General features: G+C 45.1%; 8 protein-coding genes across 8 annotated transcripts; 3 read left to right on the top strand and 5 right to left on the bottom strand.

Annotated features, from left to right (window-relative positions):
• Window positions 1-5,104: 5,104 nt before the first annotated feature.
• On the top strand, window positions 5,105-7,022 carry BDR25DRAFT_328998 (MFS general substrate transporter; the record flags this gene model as incomplete). The annotated part of the gene is made up of 9 exons (XM_033692427.1): window positions 5,105-5,188; window positions 5,228-5,322; window positions 5,372-5,784; window positions 5,876-6,129; window positions 6,180-6,246; window positions 6,294-6,377; window positions 6,428-6,444; window positions 6,497-6,575; window positions 6,625-7,022. The coding sequence occupies 9 exons, from the start codon at window positions 5,105-5,107 to the stop codon at window positions 7,020-7,022; spliced, it is 1,491 nt and encodes a 496-aa protein (XP_033541813.1).
• Window positions 7,023-9,046: 2,024 nt separating this feature from the next.
• On the bottom strand, window positions 9,047-10,271 carry BDR25DRAFT_296194 (uncharacterized protein). Its single transcript, XM_033688900.1, has one exon. The coding sequence runs from the start codon at window positions 10,118-10,120 to the stop codon at window positions 9,152-9,154; it is 969 nt and encodes a 322-aa protein (XP_033541814.1). The 5' UTR covers window positions 10,121-10,271; the 3' UTR covers window positions 9,047-9,151.
• Window positions 10,272-11,019: 748 nt separating this feature from the next.
• BDR25DRAFT_241312 (uncharacterized protein) lies at window positions 11,020-11,811 on the bottom strand (the record flags this gene model as incomplete). The annotated part of the gene is made up of 2 exons (XM_033685740.1): window positions 11,020-11,060; window positions 11,109-11,811. The coding sequence occupies 2 exons, from the start codon at window positions 11,809-11,811 to the stop codon at window positions 11,020-11,022; spliced, it is 744 nt and encodes a 247-aa protein (XP_033541815.1).
• A 518-nt stretch (window positions 11,812-12,329) lies between these two features.
• On the bottom strand, window positions 12,330-14,306 carry BDR25DRAFT_94458 (Arginase/deacetylase). Its single transcript, XM_033699278.1, has 10 exons — window positions 13,973-14,306; window positions 13,819-13,915; window positions 13,675-13,765; window positions 13,515-13,598; window positions 13,259-13,396; window positions 13,171-13,212; window positions 13,077-13,118; window positions 12,701-13,011; window positions 12,486-12,646; window positions 12,330-12,436 (listed from the first exon to the last, which is right to left on the bottom strand). Exons 1-10 carry the CDS (start codon window positions 14,108-14,110, stop codon window positions 12,347-12,349), a joined length of 1,194 nt encoding a protein of 397 aa, XP_033541816.1. The 5' UTR covers window positions 14,111-14,306; the 3' UTR covers window positions 12,330-12,346.
• A 718-nt stretch (window positions 14,307-15,024) lies between these two features.
• BDR25DRAFT_296200 (mate family transporter) lies at window positions 15,025-16,704 on the bottom strand. The gene is made up of 2 exons (XM_033688901.1): window positions 16,046-16,704; window positions 15,025-15,992 (listed from the first exon to the last, which is right to left on the bottom strand). Exons 1-2 carry the CDS (start codon window positions 16,680-16,682, stop codon window positions 15,061-15,063), a joined length of 1,569 nt encoding a protein of 522 aa, XP_033541817.1. The 5' UTR covers window positions 16,683-16,704; the 3' UTR covers window positions 15,025-15,060.
• Window positions 16,705-16,899: 195 nt separating this feature from the next.
• Window positions 16,900-20,431, top strand: BDR25DRAFT_361194 (uncharacterized protein; the record flags this gene model as incomplete). Its single annotated transcript, XM_033696376.1, has 26 exons — window positions 16,900-16,989; window positions 17,022-17,104; window positions 17,134-17,218; window positions 17,245-17,277; window positions 17,335-17,381; window positions 17,465-17,513; window positions 17,584-17,610; window positions 17,657-17,705; window positions 17,766-17,825; window positions 17,896-17,972; window positions 18,037-18,116; window positions 18,205-18,503; window positions 18,580-18,681; window positions 18,726-18,780; window positions 18,839-18,875; window positions 18,919-18,953; window positions 19,035-19,066; window positions 19,123-19,177; window positions 19,209-19,293; window positions 19,352-19,394; window positions 19,421-19,488; window positions 19,548-19,570; window positions 19,637-19,658; window positions 19,714-19,808; window positions 19,892-19,937; window positions 19,979-20,431. 26 exons carry the CDS (start codon window positions 16,900-16,902, stop codon window positions 20,429-20,431), a joined length of 2,130 nt encoding a protein of 709 aa, XP_033541818.1.
• A 230-nt stretch (window positions 20,432-20,661) lies between these two features.
• Window positions 20,662-22,111, bottom strand: BDR25DRAFT_337311 (N-acetylglucosamine-6-phosphate deacetylase; the record flags this gene model as incomplete). The annotated part of the gene is made up of 2 exons (XM_033693177.1): window positions 21,759-22,111; window positions 20,662-21,573 (listed from the first exon to the last, which is right to left on the bottom strand). The coding sequence occupies exons 1-2, from the start codon at window positions 22,089-22,091 to the stop codon at window positions 20,662-20,664; spliced, it is 1,245 nt and encodes a 414-aa protein (XP_033541819.1). The 5' UTR covers window positions 22,092-22,111.
• A 568-nt stretch (window positions 22,112-22,679) lies between these two features.
• On the top strand, window positions 22,680-26,957 carry BDR25DRAFT_296206 (uncharacterized protein; the record flags this gene model as incomplete). Its single annotated transcript, XM_033688902.1, has 6 exons — window positions 22,680-22,973; window positions 23,023-23,058; window positions 23,110-23,484; window positions 23,538-26,400; window positions 26,455-26,565; window positions 26,621-26,957. 6 exons carry the CDS (start codon window positions 22,680-22,682, stop codon window positions 26,632-26,634), a joined length of 3,693 nt encoding a protein of 1,230 aa, XP_033541820.1. The 3' UTR covers window positions 26,635-26,957.
• Window positions 26,958-27,216: the final 259 nt, after the last annotated feature.

A 27,216-nucleotide genomic window follows, 5' to 3' on the forward strand; every position in this document is an offset into this window, starting at 1 on the left:
ACATATACCTTAAAACTTAGAACTTTAAGATACTCTAACTCTCTTAGAAGCTAGCAGAGAAGAGAATTAGACTATATAAAGTTCTATAAACCTAGGAAGATAATTATAAGCTAAAGCTTCCCCTACATATAAAGATATACCTATAGTTTTATGTTTTAAAACTAGAAAAATCATCTAAGAAAATTCCCCTCTTAAGATAAGAATAAAAAGATGTAGAAATAAAATATAAAGTAAAAATTTAGTAAAGTAAAAAAATAGCTTACTAGTAAAAACACTTAAAAACCTGCTAGAAACCTAAGAAATGCGCAGCAGTTAGTATAAAAGTACATCTAAGCTTACCTAAAAAAACTAGCTAGGTAATAAAGTATTTATCTTAAAAAGAATAGCCTTATTATTACTAAATAGCAGCAGCCTTTAAAGATAAGTGCTAGTAGAAAAAAGTTAAAAAAGTAATTAACTCTTTACTTTTACCTTAAAAGCTGCTATCTTGTTTAAAGAAAAGAGGTTCTCTTTTAGATACTTTACACAGCGCGCCTTTAATAAATCTAATAACTTTTAAATATAATTCTATTTAGAACGCTTTTTTTTATTACTTTTACTATTTTTTTTAACTAATCTATCTACTTATATATAAGCTCTTGCTTATAAGCCTTTACTACTTTAGTAGACTAAAGAAGCTCTTCTCTCTCCTTCTTTAAACGCTTTTAGGCAGTGTTAGATATAAAAGTGTTATAACATACTTTATAGGCGAGTTGCTTACACACCTAAGTTGCTTACTTTTGCTAAGACCCCACCCTAACAAACTCTATTATAGCCTATAACAACCCGCTCTAGCACTATATAGTACAGTACAGCCTAGAATATTATTTAGATACTACTTTTACTTCTTACTTACATATTTGCGCGTTATGCCTAGTCTAATTGCACTATCTGTAGCGCCTTTAGAATAGCTTACTTACTTTAGCTTACACCTGCTTTTTTGCCTTCTTTTTATTACTATGCGCTCTAAACTCTTTTAGAGCTGTTAAGTATAAGCTTTTTTAAATTATTAAAGTCTTTTTTACTTTAATCTACTTTTTTTTATATAATTTATGTTATGTAGTAGCCTTATTAGCTGCTTAAAGCTTAGTAATTTTCTATTATACTAACACTAGCTTATATATAATTATTACTACCTTTTTTAAAACTTTTTTAAACACTTTAACTATAAAAGTTAGTAAACTATTTATATGCTTTTAAATTTTTATTTTTATAAGCATTAATTATAACTTAAGTTTTAAGGTATTACTTAAGGTTTATAACTACTAGAGCTTATTATATATAAGTAGTAGTAGTAATAAAGTGCATAACTTTACATTAAGGCTTATTATAACTTATTATAAGTTAAAAAAAACTAATTTAGTGCTTTAAAACTTTTTTTAAATATTACTAAAAGTAATTATAGCATTATAAGCTACTTTAAAGCATAGTAAAAACTTTATTTTTATAATATAAGTAATTTAGTTATATATAAAGTTTTTAGCTTAGCGCTTATACACTTTTTTAAAAAAAGTAAAATAACCTACATTAAGTAGCTATAAAAAGTGTAATAAGTAAAAAAGTATATAAATAGTAATAATCTTATTATCTTTATAGTATTACTAAAAATAAAATAAGTTATAGCTTTTATAGCTATTAATAACTAGCAGACAGTAGCTGCTAACAGTACACTTTTCTATATACATGTTAAAGTGCTTTAACTAGTCTAGACTAAGCTAATTAGTAGTCTAGCTATGCTTAAAGATTATAATAACTTAATTTTAAAGTAGATTTTTCTTCTTATACTAGTTTAAAAAGTAGTTACTACCCTAAAAAATAATAAAAAGTAGAATAGCCTACTTTTTAGCATTAATGCTCTAGATAGCTGTTGTCTACTTCTAGTTACCTAGCTAGACTACTTTTAGCTATTCTTATCTCTCTAAACTTATAACAACTACTTTAGTAGATATTTAGCCTATTATAAACTCTATCTTATTAAAGTTATACATATTATTATTTTAAATACTATACTTAGCTTTAATATTCTTTATAAAGTTAAACTAGCTTTAAATTACTATAAAAATTTTATAAAAAGCTTTTTTATAGTTATACTTACACTTAAACTTTACTTTAAGCTTTAAGTAACACTTAATAAATATATTAAGCTAGTTTATACTAACATAGCTTATATTACACTTAGTGTGTAAAAAATTAGCTATATTAGCTATAGCTACTAGCTAGAGGGGAAATCCTTACGCATCTAGCTTAAGTATATGCTAAATAATTACCTACTTTTTATTATTATTTAGCTTTTATAAGTTAGCTATATAATTAGCTTAAAAAAGTTATTTAGTGCATTAGTTACTTATTATCTTTTAAAAACCTTTATAAATAGCTACAGTATGTTGCTTAGAAAGTGTTATGTTTTATTTAAAAGCCTAAAGTGTAAGCTATATTTAATGTTCCTTTAACATATCTAAGTAGTGTTGTTAGAAATACATTAGTGTAAAAAAAAGTAGTGTAGTAAAGTCTTAGTAAAAGTAAGCAACTTAGGTGTGTAAGCAACTTGCCTATAAAGTACGTTACTAATTATTATTTTTTACACACTTAACGCACCTGTCTAAGGACAAAGTTAATATATAAGATAACTCTAATAACTAGTAAATGTTACAGGGTTTTATTTTTATCTAATAAAAAGGATTAAGCTAATAGGTAGCATGTAGATAATAGAACAAGTAAGACTAGTAAGCTATTTAGTATAAATAAAGTAGACATAACAGACACCTTTTAGTAAGTAGACACTTACCTAATAAATAATCTCTTACTAACATAGTTATGTAAGTAAAGCAGTAAGAACGCTGCTTAGAAGAAGAGGCAGCGTGTTATAGTCTATAGTTAGACTAGTGTAACCCTACCTGCAGTGCTTTATAACTTAGCTATATTAGAACAGAGCTTACTTACAGACTAATTAAAAGACGCAAAGGCAGCGTAGCTGCCTATAATTACAGAAGAATGCGTTATCTAATAAGAAGGCAAGCTAAGAAGGTAGAACAAGCTTAAGCAAGTTAAATAAGTTGCACTAGGCAGACTTATTTAGACTTAAATAACTTGTTTTTAGCACTACTAGATATGTATATAGTTTTAGCTTAAACGAACCTTTAAAAGGTGTGTTTAAAGTTTAGTTTATTTTTTATATAGACTAAGTAGCATTCTAGCTTTCTAAAGAGCTATAATACTATTTATATATCTTGCAACATATATGCCTCTAATTCTGTCTAACAGGACTGTTTAACCTAGCCTCTATACTGCTGTTACAGGGACAAACCACGATCTAGTCACTCTACCTCACTCTAATAGCCCATTAGCCATTACGCAGGACTGTACACCCTGCCGTCGGCCCCTTGCATTCCGCCCTGCCCCTAGGGATAATATCGACCCGCGTGCTTCTAGGAAGCAAGGATTGTAACTAGCTATAGTACCTATCTACTACGTGCGTAGCCACACAGAGGAGGCATCCACTGCGACTAGTAGTTGTTGCAAGCTCTAGAGCTAACCTGTTACTCCGCACAACAGCTTGCTCTTTAAGAGCCACTGTACAGTTAACTAGCACCCCCTCTAACAACAGCTGTACAAACAAGTAACTCGTCTCTTCCTCTACTGTCTTGTTATAGAACCCTTTATATATAATAAACTTATAAAGTAGACTACTTTAACATGTTAATAAGTCTCTTCTAAGTATAATAAAATTTGTATATAGTAGACACTTTTATCTATATGTGTATAGAAGTGTATAAGCTGTTTTGCTTTATAAAGGACTTTAAAAGCTAAATAATATAGAATTTTAAAAACTTACTTTATGCATTTAAGCAAGAGCTTCTTTATGCTCTAGCTAAGCATATAATCTATTTTATATAAAAAAGAATGCTGTACGTAGGCTAAAAAGCTAGCAGGTGTTGTAGACTAGTAGTATACTATTAGCTCTATACAAAAAAAAGAGAAAAAAGCGAAAAAATAGTATAAAAAATAATAATATAAAAGTAATAAGTAAGTAACTTAATTTATAAAAAATTTTTTACTAGCGTTTTTATATAAGTATAGCTGCGTCTGTACATGCGTATAGCTAAATTAAGTTACTTAAAATAGTTAGCTATCTAGCTTATATATTAAAGGCTATATATACTTAACAACTCTTTTTCTTTGTATAAAAAAAGAGTAGTAGTTAATTATAAGAAAAATTTTGCCTACTTACTCTTATTACAGGCTGTACGCTTAGCGTACAGCTGCCCACCACCTACCGCGTGCGTAGCCACGCAGAGAAGAAACCTACTACCAGATGCGTAGCCATCTAGAGAAGTAAGCTAACTAACATTTATAGTTTTTTTTTAATACTGTAATACTTTTTTATAAAGTTATTATAGTTTTTTATTAAAATGTTTTAATATAAGGCTTTATTATCTAAGATCTCCACTCTTCTATTTAGGTGGGTCAACGATGGCTTGGTGGTCAGCGCAAATACCAGCAGGAACCGTTTTCCTCCAACCACACATCTTTCGTCGACTTCATATATTACTAAGGAGGTATTTTCTATGCTGCCTTTAAAGATGGATCTTGCTAGAAACTAGGCATCTGTGTTATGTTCGCAACAATCTTAATTCTCTAATATTATGTCCAGCCGTCACAGTAACCTGCTAAAAACCCTAAAAAGCAAGGAGCATTTAAATTTCTACCTTTTAAACGAATTATTCTACACCCAAAGGACACCGTGCAGTAGCTGCCGTTATCAGGCTACTTCTAACCTCAAGTGATTGCCGGATTTCATTTTCCGTGGTGACGGAAACACCTCAAACTCATCCCCGCAGAAGGGCCAACTCGAAATCTCGCAAATTGCATATCCAGACCGGTGCCTAAGTACCAAGAATCACCGAGGTGATGGACTACCCCGCGGTTCGCCGGCTAGAGCTCTTTGTTTTACATGAACTTTCTTAAAGATTCTACTTTGTACATACTTAGGCCTCTTCATTCTCGTTATCCCTTCTACTCTTTCGTACAATTTTGCGCACCTTAGTAGAATGTATGGTTCCTTACTATGGCCGATTTGAAGTCCGCTGAAGGTGGTTCTGAAACGAGCTTACCAGAAGATGTAGAGAAAGAGCCGTTGGGAAAACTGGGGGTAGATGAAGACAACTTCCAACATGAAAAACCTTACCAGGCGACCACAGCAATTGGTGATCGTTGTCTCGTTGTAATGGACCTTGAAAACGGCCTTGTGGGGTGGGAAAGCGGTGATGATCCAGCGAATCCTCAGCAAGTCCTAGCAACATCTCGCAATGAGTGTTATCTAATTGGTATTTAGGAATTGGACATGGGGGAAAAAATGGACCCTCATGTTTTTCATGGCAGCCAGCTCCACGTTTTCCCCAATGGCATCCTCACTATGCGCACCTGGAACTTCCCTGACCCTCGAAGAGTATGGGCTCACCTCTAAAACGATCGGAACATTAATGATATCAATATTTGTTCTTGGATATGCTGTTGGACCACTCTTTCTTGCTCCATTATCTGAAATTTATGGCCGAGTCCTGGTAATAAATGCTTCGAATGCTTTTTTCAACGCGTTTATACTAGGATGTTCTTTTGCACCTAATATGATGAGCTTGATTGTCATGCGTCTTTTGGCTGGAATTGGTGGATCAGCGATCATGACTATTGTGTCAGCTGTTATTGGAGATGTTTCCAGTGCACAAACGCGCAGCAGCGTCATGTATCGTTATCGGCACACCATCTCTCGCTCCTATCAGTATGTATCGCACGCCCCCCTCACCGTCAGAGAATGGGAACTGACTTGGAGTGGATCTAGTCGGCCCTATTGCGGGAGGTTTCATATCCGAGCATCTTGGGTGGCGCTGGGCTTATTGGGTCCTATTGATGGGCAGTGGTCCACTCAACATCATCATGGTTTTCTTCATGAGCGAGTCCAACCATCCCACAATACTAGAAAAGAAGGCACGGCGACTCAAGAAGGAACAAGGACGAGATGATCTCCATTCCTATCTGGAGATGCGATTGCCGCCACATGAAGTTTTGGCCAGGAGCATTGTGAGGCCAGTAAAAGTATGGCTTCTGACATATATCGGAGGAGCAATACTGACTATATTTCGTAGTTCCTGTTCAAGTCGCCAATCGTTTTTCTAATCTCACTCTATGTTAGTATCGTATACGGCACTTTATGTTAGTGGCATATTCATATTTATGACGTGTGTTCTAACTATGAGAAGATTTACTCTTTACCACAATACCCATAGTGTTTCAGGATAGATATCATTTCGCCCTTCAATATACCGGACTTGCATATCTAGGTCGTAAGCAACCTGCTCGCGCAATCACTCGGCAATGCTAATCATGACTTTAGTTGGAGTTGGCATGTTTGTATGTCTACTTCTACGCCTAAATATTCTTTCGCATACCTAAAACTTAGCAGATAGCGCTTGGAGTTATCATGAAATCTAACGACCGTAACGTGACCCGCCTGCGAGAAAAGAACAATGGTGTTTTCGAGCGTAAGGTTCCCCCCTCAACTTTCTATCTCTGGTAACACGCAGTCAATAGCTGAAATGCGCCTCTCGACGACTACTTACTTCGCTCCCTTCATGCCTGTCGCATTATTCATCTATGGATGGACTGTTCACCACAAAGTCCATTGGATCGTTCCATGCCTGTCCTTCGTTCCCTACGGCTTCGGTCTACTCGGCATCTTCGTTCCATGTCAGACATACATGGTCGATGCCTTTCTTGAAACAGCAGCTTCAGCGGTTGCTGCACTTGTCTGCCTACGGTGTATATTTGGAGCGCTCCTACCATTGGTCGGACCGAGGGTGTACGAGAGCCTGGGTCTGGGCTGGGGAAACACGCTGTTGGGGTTTGTTACGTTGGCAGTAACTCCTGTGCCTTTCGCATTCCTGAAGTATGGGGGCTGGATTAGGAAGAAGTATCCTGTGAAGCTTTGATTGAGACACTTGGTTGAAATGAGCAAGGATATCAAGAAGCGGCTAGATTTGCATGACCGGCTCATTAAGCCAAAGAGACATGACGACGAAACTCGAGTCTCGTCGAGCATCAGCATTCGTCCTCGGCGTTACTTTCTTTTTGCGCTAGGACCTGACTCGAGAAGTTGCATTTCAGGCAATATCTCAAACCGCAGCTCTTGAATAGCCACATTGACAAAACCAAATCTCGACATGGGAATAAGCCACCGGGGTCTTTTTGTTTAAAGGAGGCTCATTCACCTATCGTGTGATGGCTCGTTCATTTCCTTCGCTCTATTTTGCCGTATACTTACGGATTCCCGTCGCCATAGGCGCCGTTCAGAGTATCATTTAACACGCGACTTAGCACTAAAGGTGTAGAGAAATAAGGACTTCAGGTTACTTGCTCATCACTATTCAGGTACGAATTCAAGTTTCATCCACCAAAATGCTACTTCCACACTTCATCCCACTGTTACTTCATTCGCCCTAACCGCCTATTCACAGCCAGAAAATGCAGTAGAGGTGGACTCTGTTCAAACCTTCCATAAAAGCCAGAGCTTCTCATGCTAAGCTTGTACCCCAGCTTTTCTTCTATTGTCTCGTAACGCATATGCTCATCCTAATCAGGGCCTCATAAACGTCCCACCATCCAAGCATGCGCAAATTGCCAATTCACCGCTGATGGCGACTAGTGTTCAAACTTCAAGCGAGGGGCGTGCTTATCTTCAATCTAGTATTGCGTTACTTTTGGCGGCTAGGGACATGTACCGAAAACTCGTTTACTTGCCTTAACAGCTGTACGTGTTCATAGCTTCAGACTACTAAATATCCCATAGGACTAGCTAATATGGCAAATGGAATAGCTTCTGATCCTGGCAACACTAATCCTGCAGATGCTTCTGAGGAGACACCAGCATACACTCCGGAAGCGACTCCCTATCCGACTGGAACGCGAACGACAACCTGTTCTAGAGGAAATGTGAGACGCACGAGGGGTACATCTGCGAAGGGTTTGTCGACTTCAAGTATTAGTAGGGCGGCACCTTCCCTGTATGTAGTGTAATACCTTATATAAATTATTTTATTTAAAGGTACTTAATAAACTTATATCTAAAGGTTCTGCGTATCTGCTCTAACCCTGCTCTGCCCCCTACGCTACTTATATCTTTAAGTATTTAGCTGCGCTTTTTTTCTTAACTAGCTTAGTAGTTTTCTAATATTCTTTTATACAAGGCCTATAGGTGTTAATAGAATTGCTAGATTTCTAAGTCCCCACGCACTCCTATATGCCTCTAAGTGGATTCACACCGCATTTAGACCTATTTTCTTGCCTTCGCTGTTACAGTAGAGATTTTATCAATAGACTTATAAGATATGCCTATGATTTTAGTAATTTAAAAAACTAACATCCTAATATTAAAACAAGTTTGTATATATGTAATAATAGCCTTACTAAATTAAGTAGGCATAGATTGTAGATAGTAGGTAACAATTGTACTACTAAATTAGGTAGGGGAAATTATTTTAAGGTCTGGGGGACCACAGCTAAGCGCTTAGGCTATGGGGCAGACTTTTTAGAATGACTGTATTGCGGGCAATTCTGGAATATTCTTTGCAGCTTTCTGCGTTTGAAGCAGGAAGTTGCTAGTTTGGGAAACCCATACTGAATTGCGAAGTCAATAGCGATATGTGCTCACATTTAGAATGCGGAATAATAACCCTTCTCTGTCGAGGGTCTTGGAACAGGACGATTGAGTGTCAATACTGAAAACCGTAGTTTCCGTGGCTTAGCGTGCCTCAGGTGGTTTTAGGAGAAGTGAGATTCCTCAATGGCTTAGGACTGAAAACTAATACCTGGACCGAAGGATCATAGACCGGGGTAAGAGTCATACATGTGCTGGGATTTTTCGGGCTGAGACGAAAACATAGGATCAAAAGGTTGCTGCTAAACGGCACGTAATTCTACCGTCAAGTCGCTTCAATCCCCATTGCTCTTAGGGTTGATTTTAGTCGTTGTATTGAATTAGTTAATGAATCGGCCATGCTTCACTACCCATGAACATGGCTTATTGACGAAGTGTAAAAGAGCCTCGGTGGGGTTCCCGAGCTCAAGAGCTCCACCTCAAGAACCCAAATGCCGCATTCAACACCACCCCCATTACAACCGCAAGCTGTCTTCTCCTCGGCCAGACGCCCTCTTCCCTAAATCCCCATATCAGCGCTCCGAGAGGCCAGAAGAAGCCCGTTAGATACCCATATAGCATATCATCCAGACCTCCCTCCTCTACCGTCAACCCAGCACCCCATCCCGTTTCCGTGTCCCCCGTCAGGGCAGGAGAGGGATCCGTAGCTGTCGAGTCCAACCACCTATCTTCCATCGCCCTCATTTCCGTCGGACTCGGCATGGTGTCCGGGGTATGTGTATACGACAAATTGGTCTGGAACTGCGATCTTAGTGTCGCTACCTCCGGCGCGGTAAACCCAGACGCTAGCAACCTGTCAAAGCCCTGCGGCGCGGGAGTCGTCGTCGAACTTCCTCTCCTCCGTCCCGCATTGGCTCCGCTTGTGCTGGAGCGTCGCAGCGTACTAGAGGGGTGCGACGTCTGGTATTGCTTTTGGAGAGCGATCTCGGCGTTTTGGGCTCCGGCGGCTTCTGCGACGAGATCGGCGGGAGATAGAGCGTCTCCTAGCGAACAGTGTATATAGTACCTCTGTGCCCCGTGGTGTTGTGTATCTGCTCCTTCGCCTTCTGCAGGTGACTCCCGAACAGGTTGTTTCCCCTTGCTCTTGCTGCCAGGTCCATGCTCGTTGTACGCTCCATCTCGGGGCGGCAGAGGTGGTGGAATCCTTAATGAGGTAGACAAGGGCGCTGCATCCGTGAGGACCTTGCCAGCATAGATGAGGCGAAGACGCGATGAGGCATGGGCATGAGGCAGGTTTGGTCGGATGAGTTGTTTAAGGGAAAGTGTTGTAGTAGTTCTCGGCGCCGTTATTGATAGCGGAAGGTCGGGAATAGACGTCGCGAAGCGAATAATCAGGTATACGAGCTGATCGGGGAGCGTCGCTGCTATGGACATGGTGGAGCAATTGAGAGGTGCAACGCGTTGGAGGGTGGATTGCAGCCTGACGGATAAGCTGCTTAGTGTGTGGGTGAACTGAAGTCACAGAAATTAATATTCATGCAGCCAGCCATTGCAGCTGTAGCATTGTGAGGGTTCTCACCTCTTGTTGGTGTCGACAAGCATACGGATTACAGCCCCGGAGATCTTCAGACCATGATGGATCTGAATGCTTGGCATCTAAACGTCATCTATCCCCACTCAGCACTCATACATAAACCCGATCTCTCAGACATCCATCATATTACGGACTCCGCACTCATAGAAATGTATTGTCAGTTCTCCGCTCTGGATTTGCCTGAAAGTGACCATCATTCACATTGTTCTGTTCGGGTAGAAGCCAAGCACCAATCGCGAGCAAGTTGACGAGGTCAGTGCTTTGAAAGCATTCAATTGCTCTATCTAACATGTCTCCAGGCATGCAAGCGCATGCTGGCACTTCAAGAGAAGTGCACTCACCTAACCACCAAGAAATCCAATGTGGAATCTTCCGTGGGGTGGAAGAAACAATAGTCCTAAGGGACACTGGGTAGTCAACCCCCCATCTCGTTGAGGCTGAGATACAGTGGAGCAGGGCGTGTACACGCACGGATTCGTTGTTGAGTTCGAGGACGAGGAGGATCCAGCGTACTATCTAAACAAGAGTTCGGAGAATCTCGCTTTCGTTAACTTCGTATCGAAGATCATGCAAACCGTCACGGTCTTGGATTTCGAACCTGGGAAATTCTGATATTGCGGAGAGGAGCAGATGCAGATAATAATGGAATGGACTCCCTAGCCTCAAATGCTGAGGTAGCGCCGGGTATGCTATGCTAAAGTAGAATGGAATATTTACGGTAGAATAGGAGTAGAAGGAGCTAAGAGACACTGAAGGACTCTCCACAACCACATTGCTCAGCTAGTGAAATGTTAGCATGGTCGCGAAAACAGTGGAGGTTTGACTCACTAATATTCGGGTTCTTGAAAACAAACCTTTGGTTCAGCTTGTCTTCTAGCCAGTCCATCTCGCTGCCAATGATGTTCAAAAGCGCCTTATTGTCTATTAACACCTTGACACCGTCCTGCTCTACCTGTTCGTCTAGCTTCGACGGCTTGTCCACATACTCCAAGTGATACGCCAACCCTGAACACCCCTTCGCTTTTGTCCCTATTCGAATGAGCTTTGGCTCTGGTTGATCGAGCAGATCTCTCAGGTGCGACACCGCGGAAGGAGAAAGCTTGATGGTCGCTTTCCGAGGCCCGAAGTTATATCGTCGCGGCCGCAGCGGTTTGGGCGACGGTGTCGGTTGGCTTCTTTGAGCTTCACCCTCAGACACACTTATACTAGGGCGATCCTGTTGCGTTGAAGCCTCGCGCTGCTCAGGCATCAACCGTGGCGCTATCGAACTGGTGACCTCGGGTGCCCCACTCACTCTTGAGACATCGGGAACCGCCCAATTGCGAGGGAGTGGTTCAGGGTTCAGGGTTGAGGGGTGATGAGCGCTGACAGTCTGCAATTGCCGTTTGGAGGAATGGTCAAGGGACTTGTACGAGGAGAATGTTCGGAGGCATTGTAGACATCGGTGTGAGGCGGAGGACGATGCGGTGAATTTGAGGAATACCGAGGTAGTAGAAGAGAAGAGCGGCCCCGCAGCGCGAGGGAGAGCCATGGTCGAGGAGGCTCCAATACCTTGAAGTTCAGTGTTCGGAACAACAGGGAGGCAACCGACGATGTGTATTGTGGAGAAAAATGCGAGTCTTTGATTTCACAGAAGCTCTATGTCATCTGTGGCAAATCTTAGCACGTGCTGCGATTACTAACCTGTTGTGCTGATTGGCCAAGAAAATCCCCCCCTCATGGGATTGCCAAGGCCGACCCTGCAAGCATCTCGGAAAACGACGGAACGCGGTGAAGTCCGATCGCCCTTTCACCCCACAACCACTTCCTTACAGCACGCAAAATACGAAGCTTAGGTGCAGGTGTAGATTGTAGTTCCGCCTTAGAGAGATCAAGTTCCCACCTTCATACGCATGTGAAAGATGAGTGCAACTGGTTTTTTGTGTGTGGTTTTGGGGTGGCTAGCAAGTATCTACACTGCACTTGATTGTCCCCTCCTTACGGTCTCTTGTCCTAGGCTACGTCATAAAGCATCTCCCGGTGTCGTTTCATAGTTGCATGGGCGAGGGGCCATAAAATTTTCTCTTCTACGCCTTAAGCTCTGGAACTTCCTCCTTTCTTGTTCCACTAAGCGGGCCTTTCTTAACCATGAGCGTCATAACCTCATAAAGCACGTCCTATATACGTTATTTCATGTACCTTTGGTAGTGTGCCGGTCCAACTTACCGCAGCGGCCATCGTCGTCAATTCGGCATTTGTATCGTAAGCAGGTGCAACCTCTACGATGTCGGTGGCGATGAGGTTGACCCCCTCAAGACCGCGAATGATTGTTCGCAACTCTCGAGTCGACCAGCCACCGGTTTCTGGAGTGCCCGTTGCAGGGGCAACTGTTCATTCAAGAATGAGTCTTGCGCTTTAGAAGCGTTCGAGAACAAACTTACAGGCCGGGTCAAGAGTATCAATGTCGATGCTCAGATACACTGGCTTCTCTGTACCAACACGATCCCTGATCTTCTTAATGATGCCGTCAGTGCCGATCTTGTCAATCTCCCTAGCTTCGACAATTTCAAACCCACAGTAGCCGTCATTCTCATAATCGGACGGGCCCGAGAGCGTTGTGCGAATTCCAGCATGGATGTTAGAGTCGTTGGCAAGGAGACCTTCTTGCGCGGCGTGGAAGAAGTAGGTTCCGTGGTTGATGCTAGCCTGTTGGCTCGGAGAGCCACCAAAAACTTTTGGCTTCCAAGTATCGCTAACGGCACGGTTAGATCAATCCATACATTCTTAGGTGCTGCAATGGCAGCAAGGACAACTTACAGATGGCTATCAAAGTGGATCACGCTCACAGGACCGTATTCCCTTGCCAACTTGTGAGACTTCGTTTCCCGATAATAGAGTACAGGAAACCCACCGGTTAATAGAGCGCAATAATGGAAGTGTGATGGTGTGGTCACTGCGACATACTTAGGCCGGTCTTGGAATTCACCTGGGAAACTCACCCTCCCAACGTGATCAATCGTGGCAATGTTCTTCCTTTCTTCGAAGGGCCGGGTATTGAAGCGTCCGTGTACGGCGCACGTGACAGTAACAAATTATGGCCTTCTTCAATCTGCTGGAGAGCATAAGCATTGTCATAGCTACAGATTCGAGTCAGTCAGCTGCTTCCCTAGACTAGTCTAAAGCAGGTCCATGTTATCTTTCCATTTTGTTTGCAGGCTGTAGAAAAACTCAAGAAACAGAGAATACGGTGCTTACGAGGTTACTGGAATGTCACCGCAATCAAGGACCTTAGCCCAAGAATTAAAAGGATTCGCGCCCAAAGGAACGTTGTAGCCGCCACTGAAGCCAACCCTTCGTGAGCCTGCAAGCCCACAAGGAACAAACGGTAAGCATTCGACTGCTAGAGGAGACATACTATAAATTAAGGCGGCGAGAACCTTGCCTGATTCCGCTTGGCCCAAACCGGGCTCCTGGGCGGTATGAAGTTCCCGTGTCAAACGGAGCGCCTACCAGATTTTCAGCGCCTTCATAAACATAATTTAGCTACGGGCAGAGGTACCAATGAATGCGATATCGTATCTCACATGGTGACTTGAGAGGCAAGGGTGATATTGGATGCGACCGAAGGTAGAGATGCCCGAGAAGACAGAATCTGCCTGTGTGATAGGTCAATTGCGGATTCGCAAGCTGTGCTCCGCTGTCAATCCACATACTTGAGTGCCACCATCTCCAGGCAATGTATTATACCACAATCCCTGATGCGGACCGGCAAGTGGCTCTTGATCACTATCGTGGTCGCTGTGAGCGGCCACGATGGCCGAAAAACACATAACAACATTAGAAACCTTCATGTTTAGAAAGATGGGGTCTGCCTGTTGAATAGGGTGAGAAATAACGAGAAGGTACAGAAAGCAGAGAGTGTGGAAAACAGCAGTAAATGACAACAAAATCAGGACCCCTGTATCTCCTTACTTCTTGACCTGTACCTGTTAGGTAAACAGCTTAAAGCTACCCTAGTCCATCGATCTCCTCTGCAAGATGACTCTCTTGCCGTCAATTGGCTAGATGAGGAGCTCTAACTTTCATCTTCGGTGGAAGGATGTTGTGGTTAGCCTTCCAGGCCGACCAAGACGGATGAATTGGCCAATGACGACACGTGTGAAGGATTTCGTAACCGCAAAACTCAGCATCTATATCCCAAGCTTGAGGCGCCTTATCTGTGCCGTGGCGGAAAAGAGACAAAATTAGGGTAAGGGATGAAAACCTTGGAGCTTATGCATGCCGCTGCTTCCGCTGCAGCTCTTACGTATCGCCAACGCAGAGGGACCCGTCGTAAAGTGGTTTGTCATATCCTCAAGCGTCAATTTGCTATCTCTCGGGAGTTGAACTCGGAGAGCTTCGCATAGAAACCACCAGAATGGCAGTTGATGGGCCGATTCCGTGGTCCGGATCAACGACTAGAACCTTGTGAGACGGATCCTTGTGGTATCGTTGATAAGGCTCACAATGGCGGGCAGCTGAGTCTGCCAACGTGCATATTTAGTGATGCATGAGGTTGACATGTCATCCGACTACGGAATTGGAGGCGTCGTCGGCGTGGGGAAGTTGCAGATTCTGTTTTTCGAGGTTGCTGAAGGACATGACGTTTGGCGAGCAGAGTTGAAGGCAGGCGGCTCGCTTAACTCCAAGCATTTTTAAATAGTTACACACATAGATAATATCTGTTAGCTCTACATGTCTATAATATTGCCTTCATGAAGTCGTAGATCATGGTCTCGTCTTGCCCGCCTTTCTTTACTCATCATTGGTGCTCGTTCGACCCGGCTTCCCCAGACTCGCCCCTCTCAGCCCTGTCTTCAGGGTCCATCCTATCGAAAGCCTTCTTTACTTGATAGTCCCAGTTGCTCCATGCGACGATAGCCCATTCGGCGAACCCCACCACATACAGAGCAATGCATTGCCCTACCCAAAGACCAGCTAGACCCCAGCCATGAAACGCAAGCCAGATACCAAGAGGTAGTGCCCCGCAATAGTAACTAACAAGATTCACGGTGGCGCCCACATGCTGTCTGCCCATCCCTCTGAGTGCGCCGCCGCAGCTGCCGTTGAGCCCGTCGGCAATCTGGAATAACGCAACATATGGCATGACTTCTGCAGTTAGTCTGATAACCCGAACGTCGTCGTTGAATATTTTCGCATAGACATCCTTAACGCCCATGAGAACGGCGAGAACAGCCGCTCCAAGCACCATGCTGAGAACAGCTGCCGTGTTTGCTGCTCTTGCCGCACCCTTCGCGTTGCGTGCCCCGAGGAGGTTGCCAACACGTGCACTAGTAGCGACACCAACACCAAAAGGAATGGTGTTCATGACCTGATCTGTGGTCATGATAACACTCTGTGCCGCGAGTGGTATTGTCCCGAGTTTCCCCGCTGCGAGGGCTACAATTTCGAATGCCCACCACTCTGTACCCACATGGATAACTCCAAGAAATGCGAGGCGTGCAAATGTCCACATATTTTGTAGACACTTGCGGCTCCAACCCCCCCAGCACTCCCACCCATCAATGAAGCGGGCATATGCAAGGAGAAGAAAGAAGGATATCCAATATGCAATACCCGTTGCGATTGGCGCACCAAGGAGCCCAATTTCGAAGGTATAGACGAAGAGATAGTTCAGGCCAGCGCTTAATGGGGAGCTTATCAAGAGGACGTATGTCCCAGGCCTCATAATCTCTATGTTTCTATTAGTTCTGTTAAATAACAAACGCATCTAACGAAATGCGTACCTTGGGCTTGAAGGTACTTCTTTAACGCCTCAAAGTAGATATAGCCAATACCACCAGGGACGAGGACAGTCAAGAATTTTGCTGAATCCCGCGCGATATAGTCCTCTTGACCAAGGGCTTTGAAAACGGGCTCCGCACAAACCCACAAGATAGAGACGGGTAAGTAGAATAGAGTGAGGACGACAAAAGACCGCTGGAGAATGATGCCCAGGTCGTGGCGGTTTCTGCTTCCAGTGAAGCTTGCAGATGCAAGAGTGTCAATTGCCGTTGTTCCTCCGAGAGCAACAAGCCATCCCGTTGCCATGGCGAACATATAGGAGAACGCGGCAGTAGCAAGAGCTTCCGGCGAGAGTCGTCCAACGATCAGAACAGACACGGTCTGGAGCGAATTTTGAAGTGTGTAGGCAAGAATAACCGGTATCGACCCTCTTAGGAGAACCCAAAACTCCTGGAGGATAAGCTGGAACTTCGTCTCGTCTCCATTTTCGAGCTCGTAAGACTCGCCAGTACCCCACTCATCCTCGGTCCGCGGTAGCAAGGGGGATCGCTCACTTGGTGGAGAATCGGAGTCAAACAGCTTAGATTTCCTAAGGAAGTTTGGTAACCAGGATCGCGAGCTAGCTGGCCGGCTCTCCATTTTGTCGATGATAAGAATTAACGAGCGAAGAATGCAGCAGGATAAAAAGAACTGTAGCCTTGCCTGTCGAGTTAACACAAAGGTTTATATTTGAGTAGCGTGGCGGTGGGTTACCCAAAGAAGGAGTCCATTATATGAGAAACGAAATCACATTAGACATGTAAAGAGAACTCGAGTCTTCTGACAGCTAAGAATATGGATGATGATAGACCGGGTGATGACAATAGAGATGATAGTACGAAAACGAAAGGGTCGAGCCGAATTAATCACGGACAATGCAATCCCTCCTGAGGGGCAAGGCATCCAAGTGGCCAACCCTGAGAACGGACATGCAGGGAGTTCCGATTTGGAATGACAACTCACGATCTCAGTATTTCCCGAGTGGATCGGAATGCTGTGGTAGCCTTATCAACCTGCATTCTGTCCCGATTGACTAAAGCCCTTCGGTAAGTTTTACGTACGGAGGCCAAATTTTAGGTACCTTGACTCCAATCATACGAATGCAAAATGGCGGCATCTCGCATCCTGGATGTAAGGTGGGTAGGGGCTCAAGGTTTTACAGCCAGCGCAGAAAGCACGCGGCGGGAGTGTCAGTGTTCCCTTCTTCCAGAGGAAATCATCCGGCGAGAACATTAGGCTTGGAGCGCACTAGCGGGCCATGTTTCGTTGGGATCCGATGAAGTTGACGTATGATACTCAGTGAGTTTGATTTGAGCTCAAACTTTACGCGAGTGCGCCGTCCAGGGCTAAGCTCAATGCACGAAATTTCGCGTCTTGACCAGGTCCAGCAAAGATACTATTCAACCAGAGCTGGGACAGAGCAAGCCTGCAGTCTGATCAAGCTTGATTTAGACTAGATATAGAAATCGTAGGCTGCTTTTGGCCGTTCACCGCACTTTAGAAGGGTATGGCTAGCCCAAATAGGTTTGTGTCTCAAACAGTGCTAATCAATGTCAATTAAATGGGGTGACGAGATTATCGATAAGACGCTGTACGCGAAAAAAAAAAGAGCTGATCATGTGCGTTTAGACTTGTAACGTTACCTTGGGAGCTCTGCAGAATCCACGTGATTCCGGGCATTAGACACAGCCAAGCATTGCGAGACTGTGCCCTTAAACCAACTACTTCTCGTCTTCGCAGAACGTCATTGCGAGATGGATGCTCCCAGGATATTGCCGACACTACTTTTAATTAGCTAACCTTATTTCTGCAGAACTGGTCATTCCTATCCACAAGATGGGAACACCAGCGCTAAACGCTCGCAAAGCTTTGGCGAGGTGCCTTATCACAGTACACGCGAGTTCTATCTCATTGAATGCTAACTATGTTACTCCACCCTAGGAAAGTTTTATAGTATTCAGTCTTCTCGGAAGATTTACCTCTATCATCTCCCTACAACAAACTTTACCTGAACATGACAGCATCCCTAGACAAGTGAATGTAATCCATCAATGGGGTTAAACATCTATGTTAATTATGCTAGAAGCTGGAGGGGGAGCCTATAGCTGAACATACAACTCAGCCCTCATATGGGCTCGTCGGCGCATACCGGGTACATATCCGTTCACATTTCAACACGATCGCTCGTCGTGGTGACAACACCGGGCACCGTGGTGGGCGCGATTCATTCCCCGAGCTCTAGAACAAGAGTAGAATTAAGGCTCGAGAACGGCCAGCGCGTCACAATTCGGCTAGGGGAATTGGCTGTATGCAACGTTACACTATCAACTGCCCCCCGAAGGTCGCTGTTTTCGGCTGAAAACACCGCGTTCGCATGGCTCGAAATGGTTAGGTTAAAACCTCAAGCTGCATGTACTAAGAGTACCAAAATAGCTTTCTTCACTGAATCACCCAGCCCATTAATGTGATTTCTGCGCCGGGGACATCTTCGCGCAAGGCAACCGCCTCACGGCCTACGATTTCCTTTCTCTTGCTGAGCGCGTACTACTGACCATCATACAGTATGTCGTTTCATTTCCTTTCCTTCATTTCCACAAACGTGTGGTCGCTCAGGACTTCAAGCTCTGGGCCTGTGGCGACGAGTGAAGATGGCGTGTGTTGAAAGGGAAGAACTAGGGAGGGATAGCGACATCGGGTTGTGAGAGTAGTTATATCTAAAATGAATTTACGTCTACTTTGCAGGGTGGTGCAACAAGACATGGTGCGAAGTTCATTCCCATATGTTCATGGATAGTGAATGACATTTACTCATACCACCCTATGCCAATATGTTAAGGAGTGGTCTAGGATTACAACTTGCCATCCTCGTAAGTGGGGGTATCTCCCTGTGTTTTATGGACAAATTGAATAGATCAAATGCTCCCTGCTAACTTTGCGATGTTTCGTGGTTAGGGAATACGACGTGATAGCGACATGTCGTGGTTGTTCCTATTTAAGACTAGTAGCCTCAGTGTTATTCTCCGAATCCTAACATCCTCAGCCCCCAACGTTCCTTCACAATTGAATTATCTGACTCTTCTACTGCAAAATAGCTTGTGCGTGGGAGCATGTACCTTGAACGCTGAGTCCGATCCTCCGCAATTTAACCTTCCACAACCACGTCCGGTCTCAGTGTGACATGTTCCCGTTGATGTTGCAGAATTCGGAGCAAGTCTTAAGGCGTACTATAATCTGCGCCAACGTATCCTAACCATTCGGTTTTGTCACAGATCACTATTCTCGCTCTCTTAGGAAATACTCGATCAGATCGTTGTTGATGCGCTGCAATCAGTAACGAGCCATGTTTGAGGCCTATAGAAGAAAACCCTTGAATGCATGCAACGCAGATACACAATCAAATATCACTGTAGCTAGCCTGGATTCAATATAGATAAAATATTTCACCAGGCGAACAGAGGGGACAAGGAGCTAAAGGCAGACGATTACAAGTAGAGCAGAAAGTAAAACAATTGAGGACCATGAAAAAGACAATCGCTTCATCTTACGTGACCTAGTTTGGCGCCATTAGGATCTCGGGTCAGAATGGCTGCGTTAATCCTTCTCTTACGCAAAATTTACTAACGGAAGGAAGGATGGAGATATGGAGCTAGGTAAGGATGACGGGGGAATCAGAATAATCAGACAAAATGCTCACTTCCTGAGGTTCAAGAACGCAAAGTATTCCATGTTCGACTAGCGTATACCTAATAATGTACCCCTTCTTAGACAATGCATGCCATTTAGGCTTAACCGTGATGATCTTCCACGAGGCATTCAGCGAGGAACCGATACCCTTGTTCCTGGAGAGCCATGAAGGTATAGCGTGGTATACCGATTGCTTTCTGGTCTTGCCCTAGGGGCCAAAGTTTAGAAATATTGGTGGCACAACACTTTCCATGGACTCTGCTAAAATATTCGCCGAAAGCGATGGCTGTCGCGCCTTTCGACGTGGGATTCACGTTCCCTCACCGAATATCTCAGATACCGAACAGCGCCGCTTCGAGAGAGTAATCAGAATTCTAAGCCTGAAGCCCAAATTTCCAGTTTCTGACTTCGAGTGTTTCATCAGGACCAGTATGAAAGACTCTGTTCTGAAGAACATACGTACAAGAGGAATTACAAGCTCCGCGGAACTAGGAAAATTTGAGAAGGCCGAGATACTAGCGTGTTTCCTAGCAAAGAAGAAGAATGGCCAGTACAACTATTTTGCTTCAATGTGGCAGCAAGTCACAACTAACTTCATTCTTATTAGAATTTGGAAGCAAAACTTAGCCTCAATTGATGAATATTTCCAAAGATCAAGGAAATGACTGATCTTACTAGTAAGAAACACAATCTCCTAACTAGTGGCTAGCAGGAGGGAAAGAAAGCACGAATCATGCCACTAGGATGCTTCAGGAAGAAGACGTCAGAACCTTCTCTCCGATACCCTAGAATGCTATCAGCATAGAGTCCTAGCAACCGAAATATGATTCGTTATCCATTCTAAGCTCTATCCCTCTTATCTTGTCCAGTACTCAGTCACCGAAATCCAGCTCCTTTACCAACCCCTCGACTCCCCATCATTCTCCATCTTTGCAACCTCCTCATCTCTATCCCAAACCTTCACACCAGCAACCCACGTCTGTAACACTTCTCCACTCTCGTTCAAAACGCACAAATCCGCCCTCCGTCCCTCCTTCAGAACCCCCCTTCCTCCCTCCCCATCAATTCCCATAAACCCAGCCACATTCTCCGTGACCGTGCTCACTGCCTCCGCAATCCCGCAGCCAGTCCACTTCATCAAGTTCCGCATCCCATGTTGTAGACTAATACATCCGCCAACTAGCGTATCCGTGTCTGCAATCGTTGCTCTTGTCCCCTTTTTCGTTTGTTGGAATGGGATCTGCGAATGTCCTGGGTACGTACCGTCGGGCAGAGAGGCGAGCTCGATGCTATCGGTTATTAGAATGGAGCGTTGTGGGTTGGTATTGTAGAGCAGCGAGACTGTATTGGGGTGTAGGTGTTGGCCATCTGGGATAAGTGTGAAGTAGGGTGGCGGTGGTTTGTGGGATGGTGGTAGCGAGATTAGACCTGCTAGACCAGGGGCTCGCGATGTGATGGGTGACATGGCGTTTAGAGTGTGGGTTAGACAAGTTGCGCCTGCTGTGAGGCCTGAGAGGCCTTCGTTGAGGGTTGCGTTGGAGTGGCCCATGGACACTTTGATGTTCTGGGAGACGAAGGACTTAATGAGAGGGGAAGAATAGGGGAGCTCTGGTGCGAGAGTTACGAGTTTGATGGAGGAAGAGATGTTTGAAGAGGCGTAAATGTCGGAAGGAGAGGTGTTGCAGGCTTGGAAGAGGAATTCATTGTGGGCACCCTTTTTTGAAGGGTGGAGATAGGGCCCTTCGCAGTGAGCACCGAGAAGTGAAGCAGCGTTGGGGATGTCTCGAGGGACCAAGTATGGGAGAATCTATGCTACGCGTCAGATGCGGTTAAGTGAAAGAGACCCGGATGTCAGATATTAGAGGTTTTGCTGAAATGTCGACATTGAAATAGATTCACGTGGCACTATTGATGTATTGATGCAAAGAAACGAGGTATTGGAAGCATATGGTGTTGTGATACAGTTAAATATGTACAAACAAAAATACCCACCTTCTTGAAATCTTCCCCCTTCACCGTCGGTATCGTCGCCCAAAAGCCCGTTACACCCTGAGTAGCATAATGTCGAGCAACACCATCAATCTTCTTTGCATAGCTCTTCTCATCTTCAAAATGTGTGAAGTGGAACCCATTAACTCCATTAGTCTGAAGCTCTAAGAAACCGGGGGCAATGATATTATCATCAAGGTCAACGGCTTCGCCTCCAATATACCCCTCTCTTCTCAAGATAAACCCCGTTTCATCCGAGATGACGAGGTGGTCTTCAACGAGCTCGCCATCAAGGACGTAGCGGCAGTTTGTAAATAGAGTGAACCAACCCGACATGTCAAGATATATGTCTCTACAAGATAGTGGCTGAGAGGGTGGGTCGAGATGGGACAGCCGATGAATCGCGGGGCTCTCGCCAAGACCGTGTGCAAGACGAAACAAGCGCCGCCTTTGGTGTTGTTGATTGGGCGAGATCCCCTGACGGTGATCGCAGCACCCTTGCCCATGACGATCAGTGAACTCCACTTGAGTCAGGAGGGCTAGGATGAGAATTGAAAATGCAGCCGTAGAGAATATCGACGGCTCGTTGGCGTTCATTAGCTGCGCGCTTGGGCGTCAATGTCTTTGCGAAAGTGGCATGGCTGATGGTATGGCTTGCCTGTGCCAGAGCGATTGCGTAGGGTATGATGTCATTGTCCGAGAGGTTCGTATAGGGTTGCACATCAACCTCTTGAACGCGCGCAAACTACGTCTTCCCTGCTTTCTCGTACTACAGCTTCAGAGCACTCCTTTACTTAATTTCCTCCCCTCCTTGGGCGCCTCACCACTCCCTTTGTCCCCAGTCAATTTCAGCTGACTTTGCCTCAATTGCTCCTCTTGTGCAGCTAAACCCAGACCAGAAGGCCAAGAGGGGACAGCATTACCATGGCGGAACAACAACAGCAGCACATGCCTGGTGGGCATTACTCCGGTGCCAACCCCGTTCCGACCGTGAGGAAGTTCATCCAGAATCTCGACAAAGACAAGAAAGAGCGAGACCGCAAACTAGACGAAGAGATGTCTGCTAAGCAGACCTCCTCTAGTGACGTTGTCCCACATAAACCTCAGAAGACGGGTATCAAGAGCACTCAGAAGAAGGTAACGGATCCGACGACGGGCAGGGAGGTCGTCATTGAGGACGCAGATAAGTCTATGATGAATCAAGTGGAGAATCCCCAGGTATAATGCGAGGAAGAAGACGGTTTAAAGCCAGGGCTGACTAGAATAGCTGTCTGTTCCAAATGCTAATTTAGGGAAGGATACGGTGAGTTCATTTACCAATGCTTGATTGCTATATCTATCTGACTATTTCTAGCCCATCAAGACAGATCCCTCACAATCTTTCGAGGATTACAAGTACAACCAGGATGTCACGGCTCCCCCAGACCCAGTTGCAGAGGGTACTACTTCCGATGTTCCAATTCACGGTGAGAAGACCAACATTCTCTTCCACCCGACTCCGTCCGTCAGCTATGAACCTATGTTCGCTGCTCTCGAGAAACGGGCTGGATTTCTGTGCATTGGTATTCTTGTGACGACAGTAGTAATTGGCAAGATATTTGGCGGAGCTCTCAAGGGACTGATTCTCTTGAGTATGTGCCTTTCATCCGGGGTATGGTTGTGGATGAAAGAGGTGGTGCGCAGCGGAAGGGAAGTAGAATGGCACAGTGAGCAGACACGCGGTGAGGTGGTAAGAATACTCCAGGTCATAACGGAAACTCGAACATGCTAATTCATATCTAGGCCACCGCCAATCTACTTCCTGAATCCGTTGAGTGGATGAACAGCTTGCTAGGGATTGTCTGGGGCTTGATCAATCCCGATATGTTCCAAGGAGTTGCAGACACGCTTGAAGATGTCATGCAAGCCAGTGTTCCAGGAGTTATTGAAAACGTCCGTGTCGCCGAGATTAATCAGGGTAGCAATCCACTCCGAATTCTTAGCCTTCGGGCTCTGCCAGACAGTCACATGGGAGAACTTAAGAAGTCCATCCATGAGGAAAACAAGAAGACCAAAGATCCCCAGGAAGCGGCGGCCGATGAAGAAGGAGGCGATTTCTACAATCTAGAAGTCTCGTTCGCATACCATGCAAAACCTAGCGGCAAGCGAGCTTCCGACAAGGCCCGCAATATGCACATGCAACTTGTTTTCTACTTGGGTATTAAGGGATTATTTGGCGTTCCACTTCCGATCTTTGTCGAATTGCAAGGATTAATTGGGACTGTCCGCCTCCGTCTCAACATGACACCAGAGCCTCCTTTCCTGAAGACGTTGTCGTTCACTCTGATGGGTACTCCTCACGTTCAAGCTGGTTGCATACCTATGGTTGAAAAGGGCGTTAACATCCTTAACTTGCCCTTAATTAGCAACTTTGTTAACTACGCGATTGGAGCCGCGGCCAGTATGTATGTCGCACCGAAGTCAATGAGCATCGACATGCGAGCTATTCTTCAGGGCGACTCTGTTCAGAAGGATGTAGAGGCTCTTGGTGTCATGTGGATTCGTATCCATCGAGCTGTGGGCCTAAGCAAGCAAGACCGGCGCGGCTCTGCGCATGGCGGAAGCGACCCCTACATCACGCTGGCCTTTTCCAAGTACAGTAAGCCGATGTACTGTACCCGGGTCATCACCGATGATTTGAATCCTATCTGGGAAGAAACTACGGCGCTCTTGGTTACCCCAGAACTCATCAAAGCCGATGAGAACCTTAGTGTAGAACTTTGGGATTCAGATCGTCATACTGCGGATGACATCGTTGGGAAAGTCGAGCTTTCGATGCAGAAGATGATTCAACATCCTGGCAGGATGTATCCGCAAGTGTCCAAATTGGCAGGTATGGACGCTGGAAGCGAAATGCCGGGTGAACTTCACTGGGAGGTGGGCTACTTCGGCAAGCCTCAGTTCCGCCCTGCGCTGAGGACTGACGGCAAGAATCGAGCACTGCCAGACGAGTTGAAAGACGACCCGTCACTACAGGATGATAAAGGTGTCATAAACAGTGAGCAAGACGACGCTGTGATGCACACTCCACCAGACCCTTTATGGCCAAGTGGAGTGTGCTCCATCATCGTTCACCAGATTGTGAACCTCGAACTCGAAAATGTCAAGGGCAGTGAGGGCAATCGTAGAGGGAGAGAGTATGAGCCAGCGAAGCCATTTGGGGAAGCTACTGAAGAGACAGGAGGGAATCTTCCCACATCTTATTGTACCATCCTCTACAACGACCAGCTTGTCTACCGAACGAGGAGTAAGGCCGTCTCGTCCCAGCCTATTTTTAACGCAGGAACAGAACGATTCATTCGCGACTGGCGTTCAGCCATCGTCACGGTCACTGTTCGCGATTCCCGCAATCGAGAACACGATCCTATACTTGGAGTCGTACCCTTGAAGCTTTCTGATATTCTCGAGACATCGTCTCAAGTCACTCGGTGGTATCCGCTCGATGGAGGCATTGGATTCGGCCGCATTCGTATCTCGCTCCTTTTCCGCAGCATTGAAACTCGTCTCCCTGCAAACATGCTAGGTTGGGATGTAGGCACATTTGAATTCCGGTCTGAGCGGATCCTGGCAGTGGGATACACTCGTGCAGCGAAGTTGCGACTTCGAACCGGTGGCAGCACGGGAAAGATTTCTCGATCCCAAGCCCAGAAACTTGATGAAGGCGATGGCTACTATTGGGATTTGACAACTACAGGGGGCAAGAACAATATTCGCTTACCCGTGAAGTATCGTTATAGATCGCCCATCGTATTCGAGTTCCATGTCGCCAACAAGAGGAAAGCAGATGCCTATGCAACGATCTGGCTTCAGCATTTCATAGATAACGAAGACGCAGACATCAACATTCCCATCTGGCAGACGGCAAATCCGGCCCGCCTCACCCAAAACTACATCACGGAGGAGAATTGCAAGAAAGAACCAGGCCTCGACGAACTCGAAGAAGTCGGTCGCCTTCAATTCCGTGCTCGATTCAAGGCGGGAACAGATGAATCTCACGAATCCTTCATTGTCGATAATGAATCCCGTGAAACCTATGAAACCTGGGAATGCTGTCTCACTGAAGGCGTTCGCAACCGTAAAGTCGACAAGGAACTCCCAGATCGCCTCCAACGGCTGCACGACGAATCACTGGTTGAGGGACGAGACATGCTGAAGCAAGCAGATGATCAAGAGAAAAAGAAATGGCTCTCCAAGGATGGTGAAGACTGGTCTGGAGCCTTTGGTCACGACCCGAAGGCATATATGGATACCAAAGGCAAAAAGAGGAGAGAACCTGGCGTTGAAGAACCACTACATGACCCATACCACCCAAGCGATGACGAAGACCATGACGACGTCGACAACGACAGCGGCTCTTCGTCCGAAGATCTCGGTATCCAAGACGCCGACAACGCAGGCAACATGTCCAGCATGAACGGCCAACTCCAACACCAAAGCACCGATTTATCTCCCAGCTCCGCTCGTGCCTCCGCCAGCATAGACCGCACCGAAACAACAACTGATACGAACGGCTCATTGAACCAGTCGTCGACGAGTTCTAGTAAGGACGTTAATCGACAGAATAAGAGGGCCGAGGAGCGCAAGCAGAGGGGTTTGATGCAGTGGAGTATGTTGTGACACACCGTTTCACTGGCGTGTGGGAAGGCTAATGAGGAGACAGAGCCGGCCCGCAATGCCAAGTTCGCGAAGGATCAAGGCAAGATTGGGTTTGCAAAGTTGAAGAAGAAGATTACGGGGGGATTGGAGGGACGGCAGCTTGGGGTTGAGACTGGTGAGTATCTTCTTGCTTTGCGGAACGGGATTGATGGAACTAACTATTTGTACAGAAACTGGAAGCTAAACTTGACGCCGAGAGAAGGGTCATATGTGGTTTTAATCAAGTGTGATCTAGGAACCTGGTGATAGGAATGAATGGCAAGATTAAAACGTGGGTACTATGGTGTAAGCTGGATCATTTGGACGCTTCTTGTGAGCATGGTGGGCCACTTTATTTGGGTGTATCTGGGGTCCAGTTAATTATTACGTTGCATTTCGTCAGAGAAAAAGGATACATGTAGTGCTCTCTAATGCCTTTCCTTACCATACCTTACCATACATTTCCTTGTCTCTTTTTATTCTTGTCTCGAGTCAAGACACTGTATATCTAGCTATGTAGTACACCACCAATCCACCAAAATCCTTGTCTACCACCTTGAGTGCTAGACGCATTATCGCTCATTCTTGGCCACCCAATACCCTTCTCATGGCCACTGTCCCACGTAATTGTGACTCTACCCTTGTAATGATCATCCGATAGTCACAGAGTCTTCACCCTGATGCAAAACCTCTCTCTAATATCGCCGATTACTTCCTGAGAATAATTGGTTGAGAATGAATGCACGGCGGATGGCTCACCCGCTTAGACTTGTCGACTACCAAATGG

The sequence above is a fragment of the Lindgomyces ingoldianus genome (genome assembly GCF_010093535.1).
Source record: "Lindgomyces ingoldianus strain ATCC 200398 unplaced genomic scaffold BDR25scaffold_42, whole genome shotgun sequence".
Lineage (NCBI taxonomy): Eukaryota > Fungi > Ascomycota > Dothideomycetes > Pleosporales > Lindgomycetaceae > Lindgomyces > Lindgomyces ingoldianus.